This window comes from Curcuma longa, chromosome 16 (assembly GCF_044706935.1).
Source record: "Curcuma longa cultivar G26 ecotype Majalengka, Jawa Barat chromosome 16, ITB_CL_G26_1.1, whole genome shotgun sequence".
Taxonomy (NCBI): domain Eukaryota; kingdom Viridiplantae; phylum Streptophyta; class Magnoliopsida; order Zingiberales; family Zingiberaceae; genus Curcuma; species Curcuma longa.
This window is the reverse complement of record NC_133876.1, coordinates 10,625,539-10,645,961: the sequence shown is the minus strand read 5'-3', so window position 1 is coordinate 10,645,961 and position 20,423 is coordinate 10,625,539. Positions and strand designations below refer to the sequence as shown.

The 20,423-nt window shown below is 37.3% G+C and overlaps 3 protein-coding genes across 3 annotated transcripts; 2 read left to right on the top strand and 1 right to left on the bottom strand.

The window, feature by feature from the left end:
- Positions 1-1,952: 1,952 nt before the first annotated feature.
- On the bottom strand, positions 1,953-6,349 carry LOC141847104 (uncharacterized). Its single transcript, XM_074735083.1, has 10 exons — positions 6,188-6,349; positions 4,799-5,285; positions 4,331-4,484; positions 4,077-4,184; positions 3,611-4,016; positions 3,295-3,486; positions 3,156-3,228; positions 2,566-2,732; positions 2,291-2,363; positions 1,953-2,113 (listed from the first exon to the last, which is right to left on the bottom strand). Exons 1-10 carry the CDS (start codon positions 6,347-6,349, stop codon positions 1,953-1,955), a joined length of 1,983 nt encoding a protein of 660 aa, XP_074591184.1.
- A 971-nt stretch (positions 6,350-7,320) lies between these two features.
- On the top strand, positions 7,321-10,808 carry LOC141848021 (uncharacterized). The gene is made up of 9 exons (XM_074736133.1): positions 7,321-7,425; positions 7,497-7,725; positions 7,809-8,060; positions 8,167-8,282; positions 8,856-8,920; positions 8,999-9,225; positions 9,301-9,448; positions 10,423-10,451; positions 10,573-10,808. The coding sequence occupies exons 1-9, from the start codon at positions 7,321-7,323 to the stop codon at positions 10,701-10,703; spliced, it is 1,302 nt and encodes a 433-aa protein (XP_074592234.1). The 3' UTR covers positions 10,704-10,808.
- A 676-nt stretch (positions 10,809-11,484) lies between these two features.
- On the top strand, positions 11,485-18,491 carry LOC141847392 (ATP-dependent Clp protease proteolytic subunit-related protein 3, chloroplastic). Its single transcript, XM_074735435.1, has 9 exons — positions 11,485-11,873; positions 13,876-13,977; positions 15,929-16,051; positions 16,813-16,872; positions 17,578-17,674; positions 17,785-17,858; positions 17,978-18,031; positions 18,116-18,202; positions 18,278-18,491. The coding sequence occupies exons 1-9, from the start codon at positions 11,550-11,552 to the stop codon at positions 18,371-18,373; spliced, it is 1,017 nt and encodes a 338-aa protein (XP_074591536.1). The 5' UTR covers positions 11,485-11,549; the 3' UTR covers positions 18,374-18,491.
- The last annotated feature ends 1,932 nt before the right edge of the window (positions 18,492-20,423 follow it).

Below are 20,423 nucleotides of genomic sequence, written 5' to 3'. Positions count from 1 at the left end.
TTTCTATCACAAATTTATGACAGAAATCTAGACCGTTAGATTTTAAAATAGAAAATTAAATCCAAGTCATCACAATCACACATTCAATCTACGACCTGGATTTAATCTTAACTTTAAAATCGAACAGTGCAGATTCCCATCACAAATTTGTGACAGAAATTTGTTGTGACAAGAAGCTTTATTTAATTTGGAAATAATCTTATAAGTGTGTTAAAAAAAACTGCTTGCCACTTTCGTCACAAATTTGTGATGGGTTGTGACGGAAATCTGAACCGTTTACGTTGAGTTGGATTGGATGGTCAAGAAAAAAAAATCGGACCGAGTCAAACCAACTTAGACCGAAGTCACCGGTCGGAGACTAACTCGAGAAGCGGAGACGGCGGGAGCGTGCCCTTAAAATTTCGCCGCTTTTCTTCATCTTGTTCTTTTCTTTCTTCCCTTTTTCGTCTCCGTTGAGAGAGCCTTCAGATTCTCGCCGGCAGCGGCTTCAGCGGCTTCATGGCGGCGTCCGTTCCTCTACCGCCGGTGCCTCCTTCGGTTCCTACCAGTACGATTTCGACGTCGCCGGATCTGCCCGCGGCTCCTCCTCCGGCCCTCTTAAGGATCAGAAACCCACCGCACCCTCCTCCGCGACGGCGCCTTCTATGGCGCACCAGCCCTCTCGGCCATCGTGGACGCCTGCCGCGGCGCCCTCCTCCGCCCGATCTGGCAATCTCAATGCTCCCGCTTCCATGGTCGGCGATATCTTCGGAAAGAGCTGGACGTCTGCGAACCCTTCCTCTGAGATCGGGATCCCCAAGTTGGACCCTAACCTCTTCGGCGATCTCGTCGGATCCGCCTTCGGCCAGGGACGTGGCGTGTCTGCAAATGTACCTTTGAAGTCAGCGCCGCCGAAGAACGCCTTCGGAGTGGGTAATTCGTCTGATTCACTCCCTAGACCGAGTGCTACTACCACATCTGCCTCGTCTGCGGCCAGCAGTACCCCGATGAGACCCAGCGGCTGGGGATCTGCAGACAAGGTCGGAAACTACTCTTATTTCAGTCAGCCTGCTTCCAAGATTGTGGTTCCGATCAGTACTAGTGGGCAGCCAAAAAGTCCAAAGGGCAGGATAACTACAAACAGGGGCAGTTGCTTTTGGAGAAGTCTGGGGATAGTAGTAATTCAATGTGGGAGGTGCTGTCTTGCAGAGCTTCATCTTCGGTGAACTCATCGCAACGCGCACTTTTGTATGAAAGCATCCACAACCACCACCACCGCAGAATCCTCCACCGCCTGAATAAGTTTGCAGACTAGGGATCAAAGTTGGAGTTTCTTCTCTACCTCTTTCATACTGTGAGATCTCTCTCTCTCTCTCTCTCTATTGATGGAATGGTTTTTGAATAATTGCTTCTTTGGTGTCATGACTGTACAACCAATTTGAAACTTAAAAGCTTCTGCATTTATGTTCAACGTTGTTGTGCTAATATTTCAGGCATAGGATTTCATGTACTAAGTAGAATACTTTATGATGAGCGAGAACGCCAGGCCAACTCACGAGCTCCCTATCAAACCACTTCAACCTAGAACCCCATTTTAGCTTGGTACATTTCACCAAATTTCCACTACAACACCCAGTTAACCCAGCCAAACCCCATCAGCCGAACTTGGTTACAGTTTGGGCAAATCCCAGTCACATCCAACTAAAACCACTTTAGACATGCGTTTGATCGATAAGCTAGTAGTAGACTTCCAATATCTGTTAGTCTTTACCATATCAATTCCTGAAACTAACAAAATTGATCAATCTGACTAACTTATTCCTATTTCATGTACTTTTTGCAAGCTCCAAATACTTTGATCAAAATCCAACATTAAAGGTTGCGTTTGTTTAGAGAGAGAACAATTACCTAAACCAAGAGACCATGGAGCATACTGAAACAGTTTGCATCCCCCCAAAAGGAGGAACTTGAGTTCAACATTCAACAACATTTTGTTGATCTGCCATGATATGAAGTTGGGCCACCATTTTAGTAGCTGCAGATAATCGAGCTTGGCAAGGATTGCTCCTGAAATCACCAACAACATTAACTTCAAAATCAATTCCTCTCACTGACACAGTAGCCTGGAAACTTTCTGCGAAAAGAAGAAACAAAGTTTGTGTCATAATTGACGACTGCTTACAACCAGAAATGAAGTAATACACCGAATGAAAAGTTGCATAACCTGAAGTGTCTTAAGAAAATGTAAACGAGAGCAACTTGTTAACGAATAGATTATTCTCTAATGAAAAGAGAACAGACATTAGCTTACCATTAACAATGGATGGAAACACAGTATATGCCGGCATTATCCAGCCATTCTGAGAACAAATGTCATTCAATTCCTGCAAAAGCCAAAAATCTTACATGAGTCGAGCACAAATAGCATGGAAAAAAATAATCTAAGACCCCACTAATTTTATATTTTATGATACAGTAAATGTAAAGTATTATTTATTTATTTTTCAGTTCATCATTACGATCCATCTAGTAGGATAAGACTAAGACTTGATTGCATAAAAACAGCAGTCAACAAATATAACTTACCTGGCAAGAATTTTTTGACCTGAGAATTACTTCCGAAAATCTCCTAATTCTGATCTCTTGCTGTTTGTTCTTAGCTTCAGAAGGTAAGGACGTAGACGTAGATGTGTGCATTTGGCTCGAGCACAAAGTGTTACAGGCACGAACCGCTGATTCATCATTTGATTTCCCTTTAAAAAATGATAAACAAACAATAGATTATATTATCCAATAGTAACTGCTTGCATTTTTGAAACTTTGCCATAACACTGCCACTGAAGTAAAGGACTAGAGCATAAATTGGAATTAGTAAGGACACGGATATGTTATGTAGGTTATAGTCGTAAAGAGCATAGTCCAGTTCCATTCGCACCATGCATTTACTGATTGCTATTAATAAAAGCATTTATTTCATGTTTTGCAGTAGATGGGAATAGTGACTGACAAACTTTTTACATCCTCCTATATTACCATCAAGTAAATGGTGAAAGGGAAATTTTTATTTCTTTCCACTCAAGTAAACTTAATTCTCTCTCCAGTTTCCCTTCACTTAGCAAGCAAACAAAATTTGCTCGCGGATGGATAATTAGGTATATCCAATAAAAAAAATTTACCAGCTAGAATTGCTTGTATTGCCATCTCACACTGAGCAAGTGCATCACCACCCATATATCGATGTTCTTCAACCTATCAGAAAAAGAACTTATTAATAAAAAAAGAAACCAAATTATGTTCAGAAAAGAAACAGTCTACCAAATCATCTCGTCTTTTCTGAAGAATGCTCAAGCAAGCATGCAAAAGCTCTTTTTTAACGGCAGGCTTAAATTCATCAAGATTTTCAGTGGTACGCTGAACTGGTACGAGAGACACATGATGGGAATCTCCTTCTTCTCTTGAATCTCCTTCTTCTTTACGTGGCTTTTTTATCATATTCATTCCATCTGCCTATAAACGGCAGCAAAGATTTCAGTGATGGAGCTAGAAAGATGATACAATGACAATAACAACCATCAAGTCTTATTCCACTAGACGAAACAAAACATGTAAATCAACTATAAAGAAACATTACCTTGTCATTGTAACCAACATTGGCATCATTTGAAGAACAGTATACGTCACTTCCACGCTTATTCAGACTTTTCCTGCTTCCTGCATCTTCCTCTCTTGGTGATGGTGGTTGCCATTGGCCAGCAGATGAGTTGTTCCCCATCTTGCAACTATCAGACACTGCAAATGCTGATTCTTTCAAAGATTTGCTAATTGTACAGATATTCACATCTGATGTTGCTGTCCTGTTCATGTTCTCCTTTATGGCAGATTTTCCTTCTGCTGTCTCATCTCTTGACGTTGGCAGCAGGTAAGATTGGTTTAGCCCATGATCTACCATGGTAACTGGTCTCGGTGACTCTGATAAATTATGCACATCTGTTGGGTGCTTTGCCAGGGAATTTAAAGGAGCAGAATGTGGTGTTACCCTGTTGCAAAAAGATACTTAGATTTACTGAGCAACAACTAGGATACTTAGATTTACTTGCCTGGACAGCCACTCTGACAGTTTATCGACATATGGCAACAAATGGTAGTACTCGACGACTGGAGTGACTTCAGGGGTTGAGCCTGTTTTGATGAGAGGACCTCTCAAGCTGTAAATTCAACTGATATCATCATTAAAGTTGGATAGCAAAGAATAGTTCGATCAAACCATATTCAAAACTTCCAAACTATAAATAACGAAATCGTAAAAGCATAGCAGTTAGATAAAAACTTTCATTGTTATTGTGGTAAAGACCTGTTTAGCACATCTTTTATAGGAAATTCCAAGAGTGCTTCACTGGTAGGCTCTAGAGGAGTCTCCATTATATATAGCATAGTCGTTGTCTTTTTGTCGCTTAATGAGTATACCAGATGATTTTCCAGAATTGATAATTTAGAGCAGCAATCATCTGTTCCACAGTAGGAAAAGTTACTTTCAAGATAACAATGCATATAAATAACAAAGCTATTGGTTAAATTTCTTTGATAACTAGGCAACAATAGTAGGGTAGGAATATCATATGGATACAAAAATCTATCTGAGGACGAGAAAAATATACAATAAAACAAACTAACCAATGCTACTCATACATTTACATAGCATCATTAGCCTCTAAAATTGAGCAAAACATGGACAACTACACATGTATGCCAAGATACACAATTCAATTGCCTAAAGAAAAACTATTTCTCAATTTATTCTGAGTTAAGGAAACATTAGCACCTGTTTTTTGCTGCACAGCAGAAAATGCAAGCTTCTGAAGTGAAACTTCATTTTTCAATGATTCATCAAAATAATCTGAAGGAAATAATTTGCTCCTATTGCCAATTGGTTTGTCTAGTCTTTTCTCTGGCAAAGACCGGATTCCCTGAGTTATAGAGCCAAACTCAAGATAACATTTCGCATGATCAGCATCTACAAGAAATACAGCAACCTTGGAAACTGGCCATCCTTCTATGTCTGGAGAATTCTTTGATGCGTCTAAAGTTGCAGCAATATCGCAAGCAGTCATAATCTCTTTTTCCAGGATAGAAAGCTCTGTGTCTGAATCTAATGGATGTTCCATATTTTCGTGCATGAATTTCATAAAACTAAGAAGACTTGGTTTGCTCCTAGTTGCTTGTTTGCAGAATGATCTAAAATCGAGAAACTCAAGCTGCGGAAATTCCTTCCTGTGGTAGTAATCATAGAGGAGGACAACAGAGTGCATCTGCATCATTATTTACAGAAGAACTAAAATAATCAAGATAATTTTCAGATGGCAAATTATGGTATACAAACAAAAATGTTGTACAAAAACAAATTGTGATTTTTTGAAATAAAACATTGTTAGATCAGCAATAAAAATTAATTAAAAATTTTACAAATAAAAATTATTAAAACTTTGATTAGTGGAAAAGTATGAAATTTGGAGCGATGGTGCGCCTGTTTGGCGACGGATTGTTGCTCCTGGTCATTAGGGTTTGCACAGTGTCCTCCATGTGCAGGGGATCGGCCGGTGGCTCCGGAGCTCCTTGTTCCGCCTTGAGGGAGGGAGAAGAGAGGAAGAAGAAGACATGGTGCGGCGGGAGAGAGCAAATCGCCGAGCCCAGAGTCGGTGTTCGATCTCGAAGAAGGGAAGGAAAGATAAAACTGGCGCGAAGAGGAAAAAGAGGGGAGAAGACGATTCAACATTTTGGCTTCATGCTGAGTTTGTCTGGTAGGGTGTGAAGTGCGAACTAGAAATGGAATGGAATTTTCTAGGGCTTTGTTTTCAGAGAGAGAGAGAGACTACGACGACAATACGGCGACCACGAGTACCGACGAGGACTCGATGCAGAGACTACGACCTCCGCCGCAGTTGGATCCCGAACGAGGGCTCGAGCTAGCCCTCCCTGGCGACTCGAGTCCATTCCTGCCCTTGTCTCGTGGCGCCTGCACACCCGGCCGACCGTCCTCTTCCCGGCGCTAGCATTCGGTCCTCCTAAACCCTATCCCTGCACTCTCACCCGCACCCAGTGGCCCACAACGTCCCTCCAAGCCCGTCAATCGCAGCACCACCTCTCGCCCGCGAACTCGCACTGGCTCTCCACAAGTAACAGCAGACGAAATTGAGAGAGAGAGAGAGCTTGCCTGTTTGGCGACGGCGAGCTGTTCATCCTTGGTGGGAGAGTATTGCTGGGAAGCACTCGCGGGGAGGAGAGGCTCGACGAGGAGGTCGATGAGTGCTCGCACGGTATCCTCCATGGGCACCGGCGCCTCCAGCCGATCCGGAGCTGCTCGTTCGTTCGCCATCGTCGGAAGCTGCAAGCCGTAAAGGATCAAGAAGAAGGGGAGGAAAAGAAGAGGAAAAAAGAAGCTATTTTTAGGCAAGAGTCGGTGGTTTTTCAAGGTAGCCTTACAAGATTGCAGAATAAGGCAAAAAAGGCGCCAAGAATACTAATTTAAAATTTTGCATTTTCCTATAAATCAACTTATATTTTATTTAGAGGATGAAAATAAAAATTATGAAAAAAAATACAGAGTGAAATTTTTTAAATTACCGTTTTGTATACAAATGGCACGAGTCAAAATATAAATTATTTGAGGAGATGCAACAGGTTCTTAAGTCATATTATATATGGGAGGCAAGAAATCTAAAATTGGTAGCATCCAATCTGTGTATGGTGTTTTGTATGAGATCATATGATAGCATCCAATCTGTTCATGAGATGAGATTGATTTGAGATTGATTTTATGGTGTGTGGTGTTTTGTTTGATGAAATTGATTTTGTGATGTGTGGTGTTTTGTATGAGATCATATGTGTGTGTTCAATAGCTAGTGTTGTCTAGATATAATACTGGTTTATGACCATCCATGTAAAAGATGGAATCCATCTGTAAGGAGGTAAATAGAGAAATTATAGTTGGTGGAGGAGAGTATTGTCTCGGCTTCGTCAAGATTTGAATTCTTACCATCTGCTATAAATGTGTTCCATCGTAACCAACTCAGTTATGCCCCAGGTGACTATGATATTGGTCTTTTGATTGTGGGGTCTGATCTATCTTATTTTATTTATATATGAATTATTTTTTTTTAAAAAAATATAAATTATTTAAATTTATTTTATAGTCATTTTGATCAATAATGATGGATTAAGAATATTATAATCGGTTTAATATTTTGTAATATATTTAGCAATTAATATTCTATAATTCTTATATCACTATAAAACCCTTTGTGTTTCTCCTCTTCCTCGACCTCGACCTCGACCTCGAGACCAAGCATGGAGCTCTCACTGAGCGGCAACGCCCTCAAGACCTTCACCCGCTCGATCACCTGCCTCGCGCGCGTCGGCACTGAGCTCGTCCTCCTCGCCTCCTCTTCCAAGGTTCCCTCTCGTCTTCTCTCTAGCCCTCTCGCTTCTCCCTATGACTTCACCTCCTTTTTCTCCTCGCGCAGCTCGAATTCCACACTCTCAACGCTTCCCGGTCTGCCTACCAGATCGTCTCCTTCCTCCCCTCCGCCTTCGACGTCTACTCCCTCGCCTCCCCTCCCACCCGCTGCAGCGTCCTCCTGAAATCCCTGTGCTCCGTGCTCCGCACTCCCGCCGCCGTAATGGACCGCTTCGACGCCGCACTTTCCTCTCCGGACGCCGCCAAGCTCCAGTGCACCCTCCACTGCATCAACGGTTGGTGCTCCGCTCCGCTACTTGCCTTGCCCTAAAAAAAATCGTTCCTTGATCGGCCCTTTCTTATTCCGCGTGGATTTCAGGCGTCAAGAAGACCTATTGGATCACCTGTAACGTCGATCCCGACATCCAGCACCTATCGCTCGACCGACGGCAGTTCCCAAGCAGCCTCGCTGTACGGCCGCGTGACCTCGCTCGTCTGCTTGCCAATTTCCAATCGTCGATGCAGGAAATCACAGTCATTGCGACCGATTCGTCGGTAATTCCATCAGACGATGGGGATGAGATTGGAGGGAAGGCAGTGGAGCTTCGAAGCTATGTAGATCCTACTAAAGGTGTGACCTTGGCTTTCTAACTGTATGTACATTCTTCTCCTGGTGTTCTGGACGAGGTTCGTTTTTACATTGTTTACTTGGTTAATTTATTTTGTCCTTTCCGCAGATCATAACGACGCGACACTGCACACGCAGCTTTGGATTGATCCTGCAGAGGAGTTTCTGCAGTATACACACATTGGAGATCCCGTGGATATCACATTCAGCATGAAGGAATTGAAGGTGTTTTGCAGTTTTTTATTCTCTTTTGAATTCTTTCATGCTGCATTGTTGGTGTCGGTCATCTTTGTTATTTTGTCTTTCTGTTGGAAGATCAACTTATTCATTATAGTTGTTAAACTAGTTAAATGGTGAAAGAATTGGTTTCCATCCTGCGAAAGAGAATAATGCTCGATATTAACAATCTAGAAGCTAAGATAATCAAATTAATTTAGAGAGAAAAAGAAACAGCATTCAGATTCATACTTGAAGCAGGAAACAAAAATTACCTGGCGCGAGGATTTCCTTTTTGATACTTGCTCTTCTTTCAATACATGATTCATTCATTCCAAAAAAGTGTAAAAGGAACTTCTAAAACTGTGTTTTATTTATATATGAGCATTTTCTATTAGGTCTTAATCCTATTATTATTGGATAGGAATGTTGACTTCAATTTGGTTGTTTTACAACTTGGTAATTCTGTTGGACCTTTTGCACTGCAATGTTTCAATTAGCAGAAGCTTTTTTCCTTTTGCTTCCCTCTGACTTTCTAGACGCGACTTGTCTAATTATGCTGTATATCCTCTTTCAAAATAGGCTTTTCAGACATTTTGTGAAGGGTGTGAAGTTGACATCCATATCTTTTTCAAAAAAGCTGGGGAGTAAGTTTCTAGATTTACTAGCATTATTGCTTTTGCTATGAAATCATCCTTCTACTAACTTTATTCTTTGGAAGGAAGACCTATTCTAATGGCACCAAAATTTGGGTTTGATGATGGAACAAATTCAGACTTTGATGCAACCTTAGTTCTTGCTACCATGCTAGTATCTCAACTTAATGATGGCCTAGAGCAACCATCTGTTCCTCCAGTGCCACAATCAGATCCTTCAACGGCTTGTAATGCTAATGCATTACCAGTTTCTAACAATCCTTCTAATCACACCAAAATCTGGTCAGAACTCTCAGGTCTGTCTATTTGGTCTTCAACGAGTCGCAATTGTATGTGTCAATTTTAGTATCTTATATTTTTTTTCTCAACAGGTAGTGCTGCCAGAAGTTCTGGTAATGTCAGAGAAAATCAAGCTCAAGTTGAAGGAAATCCAAGATCTAGCATGCCCAATGATAGAGGAACACATCATGCGACAAATGATCAGACAGCACCCAATCCCAGGGAAGACATACTGGATATGTATCCTGAATACTGCTTTTTTATCCATGATTATAGGAACTGATCTATAGTTGCAAGTCCAACTTCGATGATATAGTTCTCTGCATAACCTATTTGCATTACCAAGCAGCTAATGAGTTAGATGGTGCTAATATATTACGTCCTATGTGTTTTGTCATCTTGATCTAATAATTTGCAACATGGGAACCCAGATAATGGAGACATTTTATTGTGTTTCTCCACAGTAGTAGATCACCTGGAGCAATTTTGGTTGGCATAAACAGAAGATTGGATCTGTCGAGGACAATTCATACTGTCTTCTTCATATTCTTTTCTATAATTAAATAAATGCAAAGTTCATTCTTACTATAAACTGACAATGGATATTATCATCCTCATTGTCTACAATAATGAGAGCTTTTTTGGTTGTCTAGATATTGTCCTGGCCATCCTTTTTTTTCTTTTTCCCGTCTCTACTCGATCTGCTTGCTTTGTTTTGATCATATTTTTTCTAGTTACCCTTCCACTGCAATATACTTGTTTATTCATCTTCATACTTTTAAGGTGTAGCTTAGTGAATTCACATGTTCATATTAAATCTCATGCTTTAGAATTTAATGGTTATAAAGTATACCATCTTATGATTATTTCTGTCAGTTCTTAATCTAGCACAAAGGTTTTTGATCGATAAAATAAACCTACCATCAAATATAGTGATCATGCTGCTCTGTGGTAATCATCCATTGATTAACAAACGTTTGATTTTGCCATTGAAGGTTCATTTGTTGTTGTGATCCTCCAAGTAATTTTGCAGTATCATGCGAATCTACAGATTTTATCATTTGACTTGGGCATTTTCGATTGCAACCTGCATTTAGGGATATGCTTAAGAAAAATGGAACATTGAGTATCATCAAACCTGGATCTGCATCAATCTTTTGATGTCCTTCCATATCAGATATCCCAGTTTTCCCTTTACTCTGATAATATTTCAGACAGCAGCGCTCGGAAGCCAACCAGAGAGGTGAGCCTCAAGGGGATTATCGGAACAAACAAATTTAGAAACTCGAGTGTTTTGAACTACAATTACTATTTATTGCTGCTTGATGCTTCACTGGTTTCACTGAATTTGATTCCTTTTGCAGAAAGGGCAGATGCTGATAGGAATCCCCTATCACAGCATTATCCTAGTAACTGGGTTGGTGCCATGGATGAGGAAGAAGAAGAAGATGAGGAAGAGTTGTATGTACAATCAACACCACACTTCGACGACTAATACGAAGAGGTTCGCATCTAACGGGCTCGCGAGATGCTGAATTTTAGTTGTCATCTGGCAAGGTAGAACTTAGCATTGAAGAGTTGCACTTGTTCTTATAGTTGAATCCCATCTATGTTTGTGGGTTTGTAGTCTGAAGGTTCAACATTCTTCTTATTGTTCTCTTTGTTTTTGATAAAAAGAAGGCTTTGCTAAAGCTATCAAACAGATAGCAATTTTAAATAATTAGGAGTATTTTGATGATTTAAAACTCTCGAAGGTATTTGTTAGTGTATTTATTTTACAAAATAAGAGAAATTTAATGTTGATTTTGATGTTGTAATAGCTTTAGTTAAAATTATTACAATCTAGTTTTGATCAAAATTATTATGACATAAGTAGTTTTAATTAAAATTATTTTAAATAAATTTAGTTTGTTACATTTTATTGTATCAATTGGATAATTTTGATCAAAATTAATACAATAATAATTGGTTAGTTTTTGACCAAATTAAATTATTTTAATTAATACTTAAGCATTCTTAAGTCTTAATGAATATTAAAATAATTTTATTTAAAATTTTTAAGAGTATTTTAATATATTTTAACGACCAAAATTACTACAACGGGAATAAAGCTATTTTAGAAGGAAAAAAATTAGTGTCCTTTTCATATTCTTTTAAAATAAAAAAATTAATTTTTATATATTAATTTTTATATTTTATTTTTCCAAGAATTGATATCCGATCTATTTATTTGCGTGCCCTCGTTGGCCCTCAAGAATTCAGTCCTAGAGCTCGAAGTCCTCAGTCGAAGCGAAAGCGAAGGGCGAAGGGCGAAGGGCGAAGGGCGAAAGGCGACGAGAAGATGGCGTGCGGCGCTGTAAGCTTCCGATTCCTCTCGCCTCGGATGCCTCTGGCTTTCGTTCCCTCCGGTTTGTCCTCCTCTCGTCCTTCCTCCTCCTCCTCCTTCTCCTTGTCGGCAGATGCTGCTGCTCCCCTCAAGATTAGGGCAGCAAGGACGCCGCCGCCGATGCCTCCCCTGAACCCCCGCGATCCCTTCCTCTCCAAGCTGGCCGAAGCGGCTGCTGCCGCTCCCGACCCACTGGCTTTGGCGTCGTCGGGCAACCGCGACATGCCGCCCTACCTCGATCTCTTCGCCTCCCCGACGCTCATGGCTAGTCCAGCACAGGTACTTTCTAGATCGTTTTAATTGTCTTCTGGTATCTTTTTGAAATATTAATTTGGATTCCGGGCGATTTGTGTCAAAAAAAAAAAAGAAAGGGTTTTTGTGCCGGGATCAGGATTGAATCTTATGGGAGGTACGAATAGATGGATCGTATAGTTTATCTTTCTTTTCGTTGAATTCGAAATATTAATTTGGGTGCCGAGGATTCGTGTCAAAAGGGTTTTTTCATTTAGCACCAGAACAAATCTTCTGGGAGGTCCGCAGTGATGGACATGAGAGAATTCATAGACATTAATTTGAAAGGGTTTTCTCCTTTTAAAAGGAAAGATTTATCTTATAAGAAGGAAATGGGTTATCTTAGTTTGATAGGTGAAACTTTGTTTAAGAAAAGGAAAATAGCAATTGGTTCAGTTGAGTTAGCTAGGGAATTGGATGAAGATTTCCAAATGGTCGTGGCAAGGGTAAAAGTTGTTTGTAATACCACCTCGAGCAACAACAAACTGTAGCATTCCAGTGTGTGAACCAACTGCCATATTTCTTTCTTTTTTATGTAAATGATAGTTGAGATAATTGGTTGTGGTTTAAAATGGTTTTCAAGTTTCTGCAGCATTGTTTATTTCTCTATGGAAATTTATAATGACTTTCACGTACTACATTAGATTTTTGGTAATATAACTATGCAACAGTTGCATTCCAAAACATGTGATTGATTATTACCATAAATTTGGTATCTACATTACAAGCATCTGTTTTGGTGTCTTTCAGATTCAGTAAATAATTATTGTAATTTTTAGCAAGGTTCAAGATATCAATCTGCGTTGAAATTCAATCTTTAATTGGGACGATATTATTTTGGTACTATGCCAATGTTTCAACGTATGGTGTGCAGGTGACAAATTAAATGCAAAAAAAAGGAAGTAGATAAAGAAGAAAAAGAAGAAACACAACTATATATCTAAGTTGCCTTTGTATCCTATCTGGAATGATCTAGTTCTGATGTTGTATTGTACGCCCTAAACTGCAGAAATAACAAACAATATTTCAATTTATCTTGATGCATATTGTAGCATGCTAAGAGGTATTGAGTGTTGACATAACATGACACCCATTAACATTACTAAATATTGGATAAATTACCTTTGCTGAACATTATCAAATTTTGTTAATTTATCGAAACGCCATGTCGCTCGGTACGCCTGGCATTGTATGAGATATCAAATCATGATTTTTAGTTTACATTGACAATTTAAGTGTTATAGTCAGAGTCTTTAGCTTTTCGATTAACAGAAGTACTCTCTTCCTTTTCATTACACCAGAATCTCTCTCAATTTTTGTTTGTAGGAGTTCTTTCCTATCTTAGGCATCATCTTAGGAAATAATTTAAGTACAATGGAATAAAATCACTGAAATTAGCTGTGTTAAAAGGCCGCAACAAAAAAGTGCTTCACACAATATATTTTCCTAGTTTCATTATTGGCAGAATGAAATATAAATGTCATTATAGTTAAACAAGAACATCGGCATTGAATATCCTAGCTATGTAAAAGTTTAAAATAACAACAGTGACCTTACCTTTCTGCAACAACATCAATTCCAGCACTGACGTTGGTATTTTGAATCTTGATCCTCTTACTTTGTGTGTTAGATTATTTTGTTTTTATGTTCATAAGTTGCTGGATATATTTATGGTGTTGTATTTTTGGTACTCTTTATGTAGCCTATTCTTTATATATTGAGTAGGTATATTCAATAAAAAATTGGGATAGATTGGTTCTACTTCTAAATATCACATCATATTATTTCCTTTTTACTACAATTAATGGTAAACTATAATCAATGTGTCTGCAATTTCAAATAATCTCAGTTTTTCTCTAAGCTACATGTTATTGCCATGTTTTTTTTTATTCCAAGGTTGCTTTGTTTTTTTTCCTATTTATTTAGTTAGAAAATAGAAGTTTATGTTTTTCAATATACTTATGGTTTTTGTATTACAAACCTTGATTAGGTAGAGCGTTCTGTTTCTTATAACGAACATCGACCAAGAAGACCTCCCCCAGATTTGCCATCATTACTTCTTCATGGACGAATTGTCTACATTGGCATGCCAGTAAGTCTTGAAGCATAATTTTCAATTGCATGTGATTGATAGCTATATTCTGATCATCACCTAATGGATTTTACTGTTTCAGAAATGTTTTCGCATCAAGAAAATTTTGAGGTTTCTTGTCAATACTAATATATATATTTTTTACAAAGTTCAAGTAAGAAGAAAAACACAAGAAATGCACTTTTCATGGATCAAAAGGCGGCCCATAAAATGGTAGTGGAAATAAGTATGGCAAACTTCCTGTACTAGGTGCTATCAGGAAAGATACTCCTCTCTGATACTCTTCATTTACCACCTGTACCATTGTTGGACATTCAACATTAACACTCCAAGTCGAACATCAACAGCCCTGTTGACCAGTTGACAAGTTAAGCTTGTAGAAATTGAGATTGCAAACGCCTAGACCCATAGTTGTGTCAAATAATCATACCTGAATCAGAATAACATAAATTACCACCATGTATAAAGATGGGATATATGACATCAAAAGCATTGGAGGACTTGAATTGGTTTTAGTATATGTCATGAAGTCATAGAATAGATAGAATAAACTAGGGGTGTCAATTCGAGTGGGTCGGGTCGGATCGAAGCAAAAATATTATAAAAAAATTTCAACCCAAATCCGACTCAATTCCGAACTCAATCCAAAAATCCTAAACCCGAACCCATATAATCCGACCAACCTGAATAACTCGTGAAAAAATTATTTTTTACTATTTTCTCCGATAATTCTTCACTTTTATCTTAATACTTCATCATTATCTTACTAATATTCTGTTAAAACATCTTAATTTTAAAAATAAAATTTGATTTAACCCTCAAAAAATCCCAAACCCTAAATTCGGTCACCTCGGATTAATCTGAATCCAACCCGAACTCAATTCAATCCAAAACCCTCTAATCCAAACCCGACCTGAACCCGAAAACCCTCCAACCCTAACTCGATAATTTTTGGGTTGACTCAGGTCGGGTTGGTGGGTCACATTTTTGACACCTCTAGAATACAGGGTTAGGAGAGGACCAACTTCTTACTTTTCGTTGTGGTTTTTTAGTATATTGAGGAATATAATTATTTACTTGACAGTTTTTGTGGTCTGTGTGCAAGTAAAGTAACCACATGGTCCTTTTTTTTTAATTAAAAAAAAAAGTGAGTGCCAACAATTTGTATTGCTTTTTTCTTTTCTTTTATTAAATATAAAATTTTTGTGCACACATATATTCTCCTACTCCCCCTTCCAGTATGTCGAATCAAATCTCCTTCTACTATAAACAATTTCTTTTTAACGATAATCACATATTCATTTTTTTAACAGTTTCTTTTTATTTGACTGGATATCTTTTATGGAGCATCAATTATAATATGATAGTTCTCAATTCAATCTTTGCACTTTTACAAATTCATCCTTGATTCGTGGAAATTTTTATTTACTATAATACCTACGTCATCATTGAAAAAAATAAAAAGTAGGGGGAATGTTGAGTGTCCGAATGTGGTTGTTGAATTTCAATCTCTTTTGCTTTTAATTAATAGCTGATGGTTTTGCTATGATGCCACTGTTATATTAGTTCTGCTCATTTCAATATCAGTATTATCATTGTCGTGTATTAAACTCAAGTTTAGGTTCTTTGCAATTACTATCGTAGGAAGATTGTTTAATTTTCATAATTTGGTTTTACATTTGACTTGTAATAGAGAATATGCTCAAGTTTTAGTTCTTCTCTAGGGATCATTCGTAACTTATTAAATGAAGAAGCTTGATAATCACAATAAGAGTGTTGAATTTCTATTTCTGAATTTTGTAAATGTAGCAGATAATTTTATGTTATAGGTGATGAATATGCTATGAATTCTGTCATTATGTTTCTTCTAACCTTTACCATCTTCACTTTTACCACTCGTTTGACATGATAGATATGATTCTTGTTGAACTAATCCATCTTTTATGGACAGTTGGTGCCAGTTGTTACAGAGCTTGTGATTGCTCAATTGCTTTACTTGCAATGGATGGATGCAAAAGAACCTATTTTTATCTACATTAATTCGACTGGAACAACACGTGATGATGGTGAAACTGTAAGAAGCCATTTTCCCATTTCTCTCGCTTTTACCTAAATCAAGGAAAACTGACATGCTTAAATTTGAGTCCATTTTTGCTGTCTATATTTTTCACAAGATAGACCTATAGATACTGTGTTGTTTGCATTACATATATTATGTGAATATTTCATTTTAACCCCATGGTTTACTCACTTTTTGAAAATTCGCCATAGTTTTATAACCTTCAATATGCATTCCATAGTTTGTTTAAGTGAAGCTTGGTAAATGAAATTTCCCCAATATGTATTACAATTAGGAATAGAAACTAATGCTCCACAGTAAAAATTAGGAATTTCAGTTTATTCTGTAGGATTTAGGCTAACTCACTGACAGTTATCTTGGCTACTCTTCCATACATACTCCTTATGAATAAGTTTCTATATTTTAGCTCTGATGTAGTGCTTTTGGTGTTTCTTATCCTCAGTTTGCTCACCATTAGCCTTTCGAATTAAGCCTTTGGCATTCTGGTGCAAATATAATGTTAGATTGTTTGGTGAGTTTCTTATTTGCACAACAGATATTTTCTGCTAACAGGAATGGACAAAATTTAGAAGTGTCTGTGGATTAGCTAAAGTAATCTATGGAAATATTCTAAAGAGTTGCTAATTGCAATCAAATTATGATTGGCCAGTGGTGATTCCACCAGTCTTTCTGCTTCACCTCTTCATTTGCATGATCTGTTGCTCTTCGTTTAATATGTTAAAGAAGAAAACGTTTAATATCTTCAACTTTTGCAGGTAGCATTGGAAACAGAGGGTTTTGCTATTTATGATGCTATGAAGCATGTAAAGAATGAGGTATGTCCAATTGTCCATGCCTTTCCACTTCACTTTTTTTTTATTGTTTGAAATGAATTATAGAATCTAAGAAATTCCAAAATAATTAAGTATTGATTCTCAGTGGTAACCAGAGTCTTCTGATATAGCCAGAGTGACCTCACAGAATGGCGATATTGATTTGTTAAAAACTGACAAAACTGAAGCTATAGCATGAATGTGGTGTGCGATCAAAATATACATGAGAAATGGGTCAAATTTTGCATTGATTAAACAAATCATCGGAATCTCTAAATTACACATTTTCATAGCTGAATATTCATCTTTCTGATCAATTATTCTTACGACATCAGAGAATGAATTTGCCTTTGTTGCCTCCCATAGGAATGTGGGTTGTGTTTCAATCCTAGTGCGGGTTCATTCTCTTTGATTGGCTACTTGATATCACCTTGGTAAGCTATTGCTTCACCAACTAGCTAATGAGACATGACCCCTCGGCCACCAGATGTCTCCATTTGCTTCTCATCCTACAGGATGCCAGCAACCATTTTCAGTTGTTCCCCTCGCAGTGTCATCCTACAGGGTGCCTCTTGCTTACCGTCAATTACCCTTCATCAACTAGCTATGGCAATTTGATCAGTAGTGTTTCATAGCATCCTCCCCAATAGAACAAACCATCTGTTTCTGTGTGTTACTTGCAACTAATGTATCTTGTTGGCAATACAGATTGAGACAGTAGCTGTTGGAGCTGCAATAGGTCATGCATGTCTAATTCTTGCCGCAGGGAAAAAAGGTAGACGATTTGCAATGCCCCACGCTCAAAGTAAGTTCCATTATGCCGATACTATTTGGCGACATGATCTTTCCACTTTACGCTATTCTGTTTTTTTTTACCGCCCGTTCATCTGTCAATATGCTTTTGTTTTTTATTAGCTATGATCCAACAACCTCGTCTTCCATCTACTGGCCTAATGCAAGCAAGCGATGTGATTATTCGTGCAGAGGAGGTTTATTCCCATTCCCTTCATTGGTATTTTTATCTAAGGAGAATGCCTATTTTGCATGCATTCTCGTCAAACATTATTCATATGAACTGTATTTTCTCATGGATATTCTGGTTTCACAGGCATTAAAGAATAGAGACACATTTGTTAAACTTTTAGCAAGGCACACTGGGAATGTGAGTGCAAATAAAACTCATCCTGCTGTTTAATAATAGACAGATGCTGAATTTGATTTTATTTATTTATTTATTTACTGACAGTCTGTGGATACAATCAAGAATGCTATTCATCAAGGACCTTATTATATGGACACAATACAAGCAAAAGAATTTGGAGTCATAGACAAGGTACTTTCTGCTCTCATCTGCTATCCAATTAGGTCTGATATTGCTAGCTAGCTCTCTCTAATATCACTATGACAGATACTTTGGCGTGGGCAAGAGAAGATAATGGCAGATGCTCTCTCTCCTGATGAGTGGGATCAACGAGCAGGGGTTAAACCTGTTGATGCATTTTGATTTCCCTTTAAAATGTTTAATGCCTTGTAAGTTAAAATCCTCTCTTCTTTTCTTTGTTTCCCTCAAAAAATTTACTTACTTTTTTGTAGTTATTTCAATTTTAAAGATTACTTGTGACGATAGGTTAGTCACCTCTCTTACTCCATGCAAACTTTTAGTAAAACATTTATTACTAACTTTTTAGTGTCTTGGAGTCAATGGAATCGCTTGTTTAGAAGATGTGTGATGATATTCATTAAAACAAGGAAAAAAATACTATAAATTTTATTAAAATGTGATACGATTTCAATAGATTCATATACTGAGATTTTATGCAATCGAGTTTTTAAATTAGTGTTTGCGTGAAGCAGCGTTGGTTATAAAATATAAGAATTATTATAAATAATGTCTGTCCCGTGAAAAGACATAAAATTGCAATAATTTGTTGATGATGAATCTGATTTGAGTCAATTTTAAAAATATCAGATTAAATTGAAAGTTTTAGAGTTTAAGTCAAATAAAAATATTTTCGAGTCGGGATTAATTTGGATTGATCCAAATTAAAATTTTAGAGTATGATTTACATAATCAAATTCTTAAATTTAAATATTTAAATTCATAATATATAATTATGATATAATTTAAATAAGAGATTTGTTGTTATATGTTTCAAAATTAAATTATTATTATTATATATTTTAATTTTTTTATTTAATTATTTTATTAAATCAGATCTGATTCATCGAGTTATTTAGATCTATTCGGATTATCTGAATTTAAATTTCTAATTTTTAAATTGATTTAGAATTCATGTCCCATTCGGATCGAATTTTGTCTATAATATTTCTGTTTCAATCAGATTCGAACCCCCTTCTATTCATCCGAATCTCGAAGTGGCATCCCAAATACAAATATATGAGATTCGAATCCTCTCCTCTCTTGCCACAGCAACTTAACTAATACGATTACGTGAGGTGACTACTCAACCTCATGGATTGATTTGAGTGAGGCAGCTTTCGGGACATAGCTGAGTTGGTTACGACATAACAGATTTGCAGAAGGGGACAAGAGTTTGAGTTCTGGCGAAGCCAGGTAATACCATTCTGCGTCATGATCAACTGTAATTTCTCGATTTACCTCCTCACAGATGGTCGTGAGGCCAATCGTGTGGAACCAGTAAGATAGTATGGGGACGAGAGGTGTCCAGAAGCATGTCCCCATGGTGTTGACGCAGTTAGTATCACATGGATGCTTGCTTATTGTACGAGATCAATTATTAACGGGATCTAAGGCTACTCCATCAGAATAAAATCCTCCTTTCCTTCTTTAACAAAAAAACAAAAGAGAGAAATCTCTCCCAATGATCTGATTGATTTTATGATCATTTATGAAAAAATAAATTAAAAAGTTACAATTAGTCACTATAGGTTTTACACGATCAATTTTATGATTATTTGATCATCCATGAGGAAGTAAACAAAGAAGTAGATAAAAAAAAAATCCTAAAATCCTCTCTCCTCCCTGATTTATCTCAGTGCAATTCTAAGCGTGGTTTTTCGATTTTTTTCTTCTTCCTCCAAGTATCAGTTTTGTTGAGTTGTATTGTCCCATTTAAATTAAAAAAATCACTTTTGTTTGTAATAAAACCTATAAGTTTCTTAATATTTTTTTCTCACCTCCAGAAAATAGTAAAATAAAAAATATTTTATAATTAATCTGTATTTTAGCTTACATTTAGCTTAAACTAGCAGGTGGTACATGCACCGCGCGTTGCGCGGTGTGAGTCATAAGTATTGATATTCGTGATTGGTAGCTTAAATATAAGTATAAATACAAGCATGTTCACGTAAAAAAAAAGACTTGCATAACAGAGAATGGAGCAAGCATAATGAAAAAGGAAACAAAAACCAAAAACCAACAAGATAATCTCATCACCAGTTTTGGAAAATAACACACAAAACAAAAACTAAATATAATGAAAACATGAATGAAAACAAATAAGAAAAAAAGAAAAGTAACCGACGAGTTCAAGAAAAAGTCCCAAAAAAATTACAAGCAACAAACACAAACA

Excerpts from the sequence above, each read along its gene's own strand:
- LOC141847104 (XM_074735083.1), bottom strand. The coding sequence starts at position 6,349 with ATGGCGAACGAACGAGCAGCTCCGGATCGGCTGGAGGCGCCGGTGCCC. Across the intron at positions 3,229-3,294 it reads AGAAAAGACGAGATGATTTG|GTTGAAGAACATCGATATAT; the intron begins GTAGACTGTTTC and ends TTTTTCTGATAG. Across the intron at positions 2,114-2,290 it reads GTTTCCATCCATTGTTAATG|AAAGTTTCCAGGCTACTGTG; the intron begins GTAAGCTAATGT and ends TTCTTTTCGCAG.
- LOC141847392 (XM_074735435.1), top strand. The coding sequence starts at position 11,550 with ATGGCGTGCGGCGCTGTAAGCTTCCGATTCCTCTCGCCTCGGATGCCT. Across the intron at positions 17,675-17,784 it reads TGCAATGCCCCACGCTCAAA|CTATGATCCAACAACCTCGT; the intron begins GTAAGTTCCATT and ends GTTTTTTATTAG. Across the intron at positions 17,859-17,977 it reads TGATTATTCGTGCAGAGGAG|GCATTAAAGAATAGAGACAC; the intron begins GTTTATTCCCAT and ends CTGGTTTCACAG.
- LOC141848021 (XM_074736133.1), top strand. The coding sequence starts at position 7,321 with ATGGAGCTCTCACTGAGCGGCAACGCCCTCAAGACCTTCACCCGCTCG. Across the intron at positions 7,426-7,496 it reads TCCTCGCCTCCTCTTCCAAG|CTCGAATTCCACACTCTCAA; the intron begins GTTCCCTCTCGT and ends CTCCTCGCGCAG. Across the intron at positions 8,061-8,166 it reads CTATGTAGATCCTACTAAAG|ATCATAACGACGCGACACTG; the intron begins GTGTGACCTTGG and ends TCCTTTCCGCAG.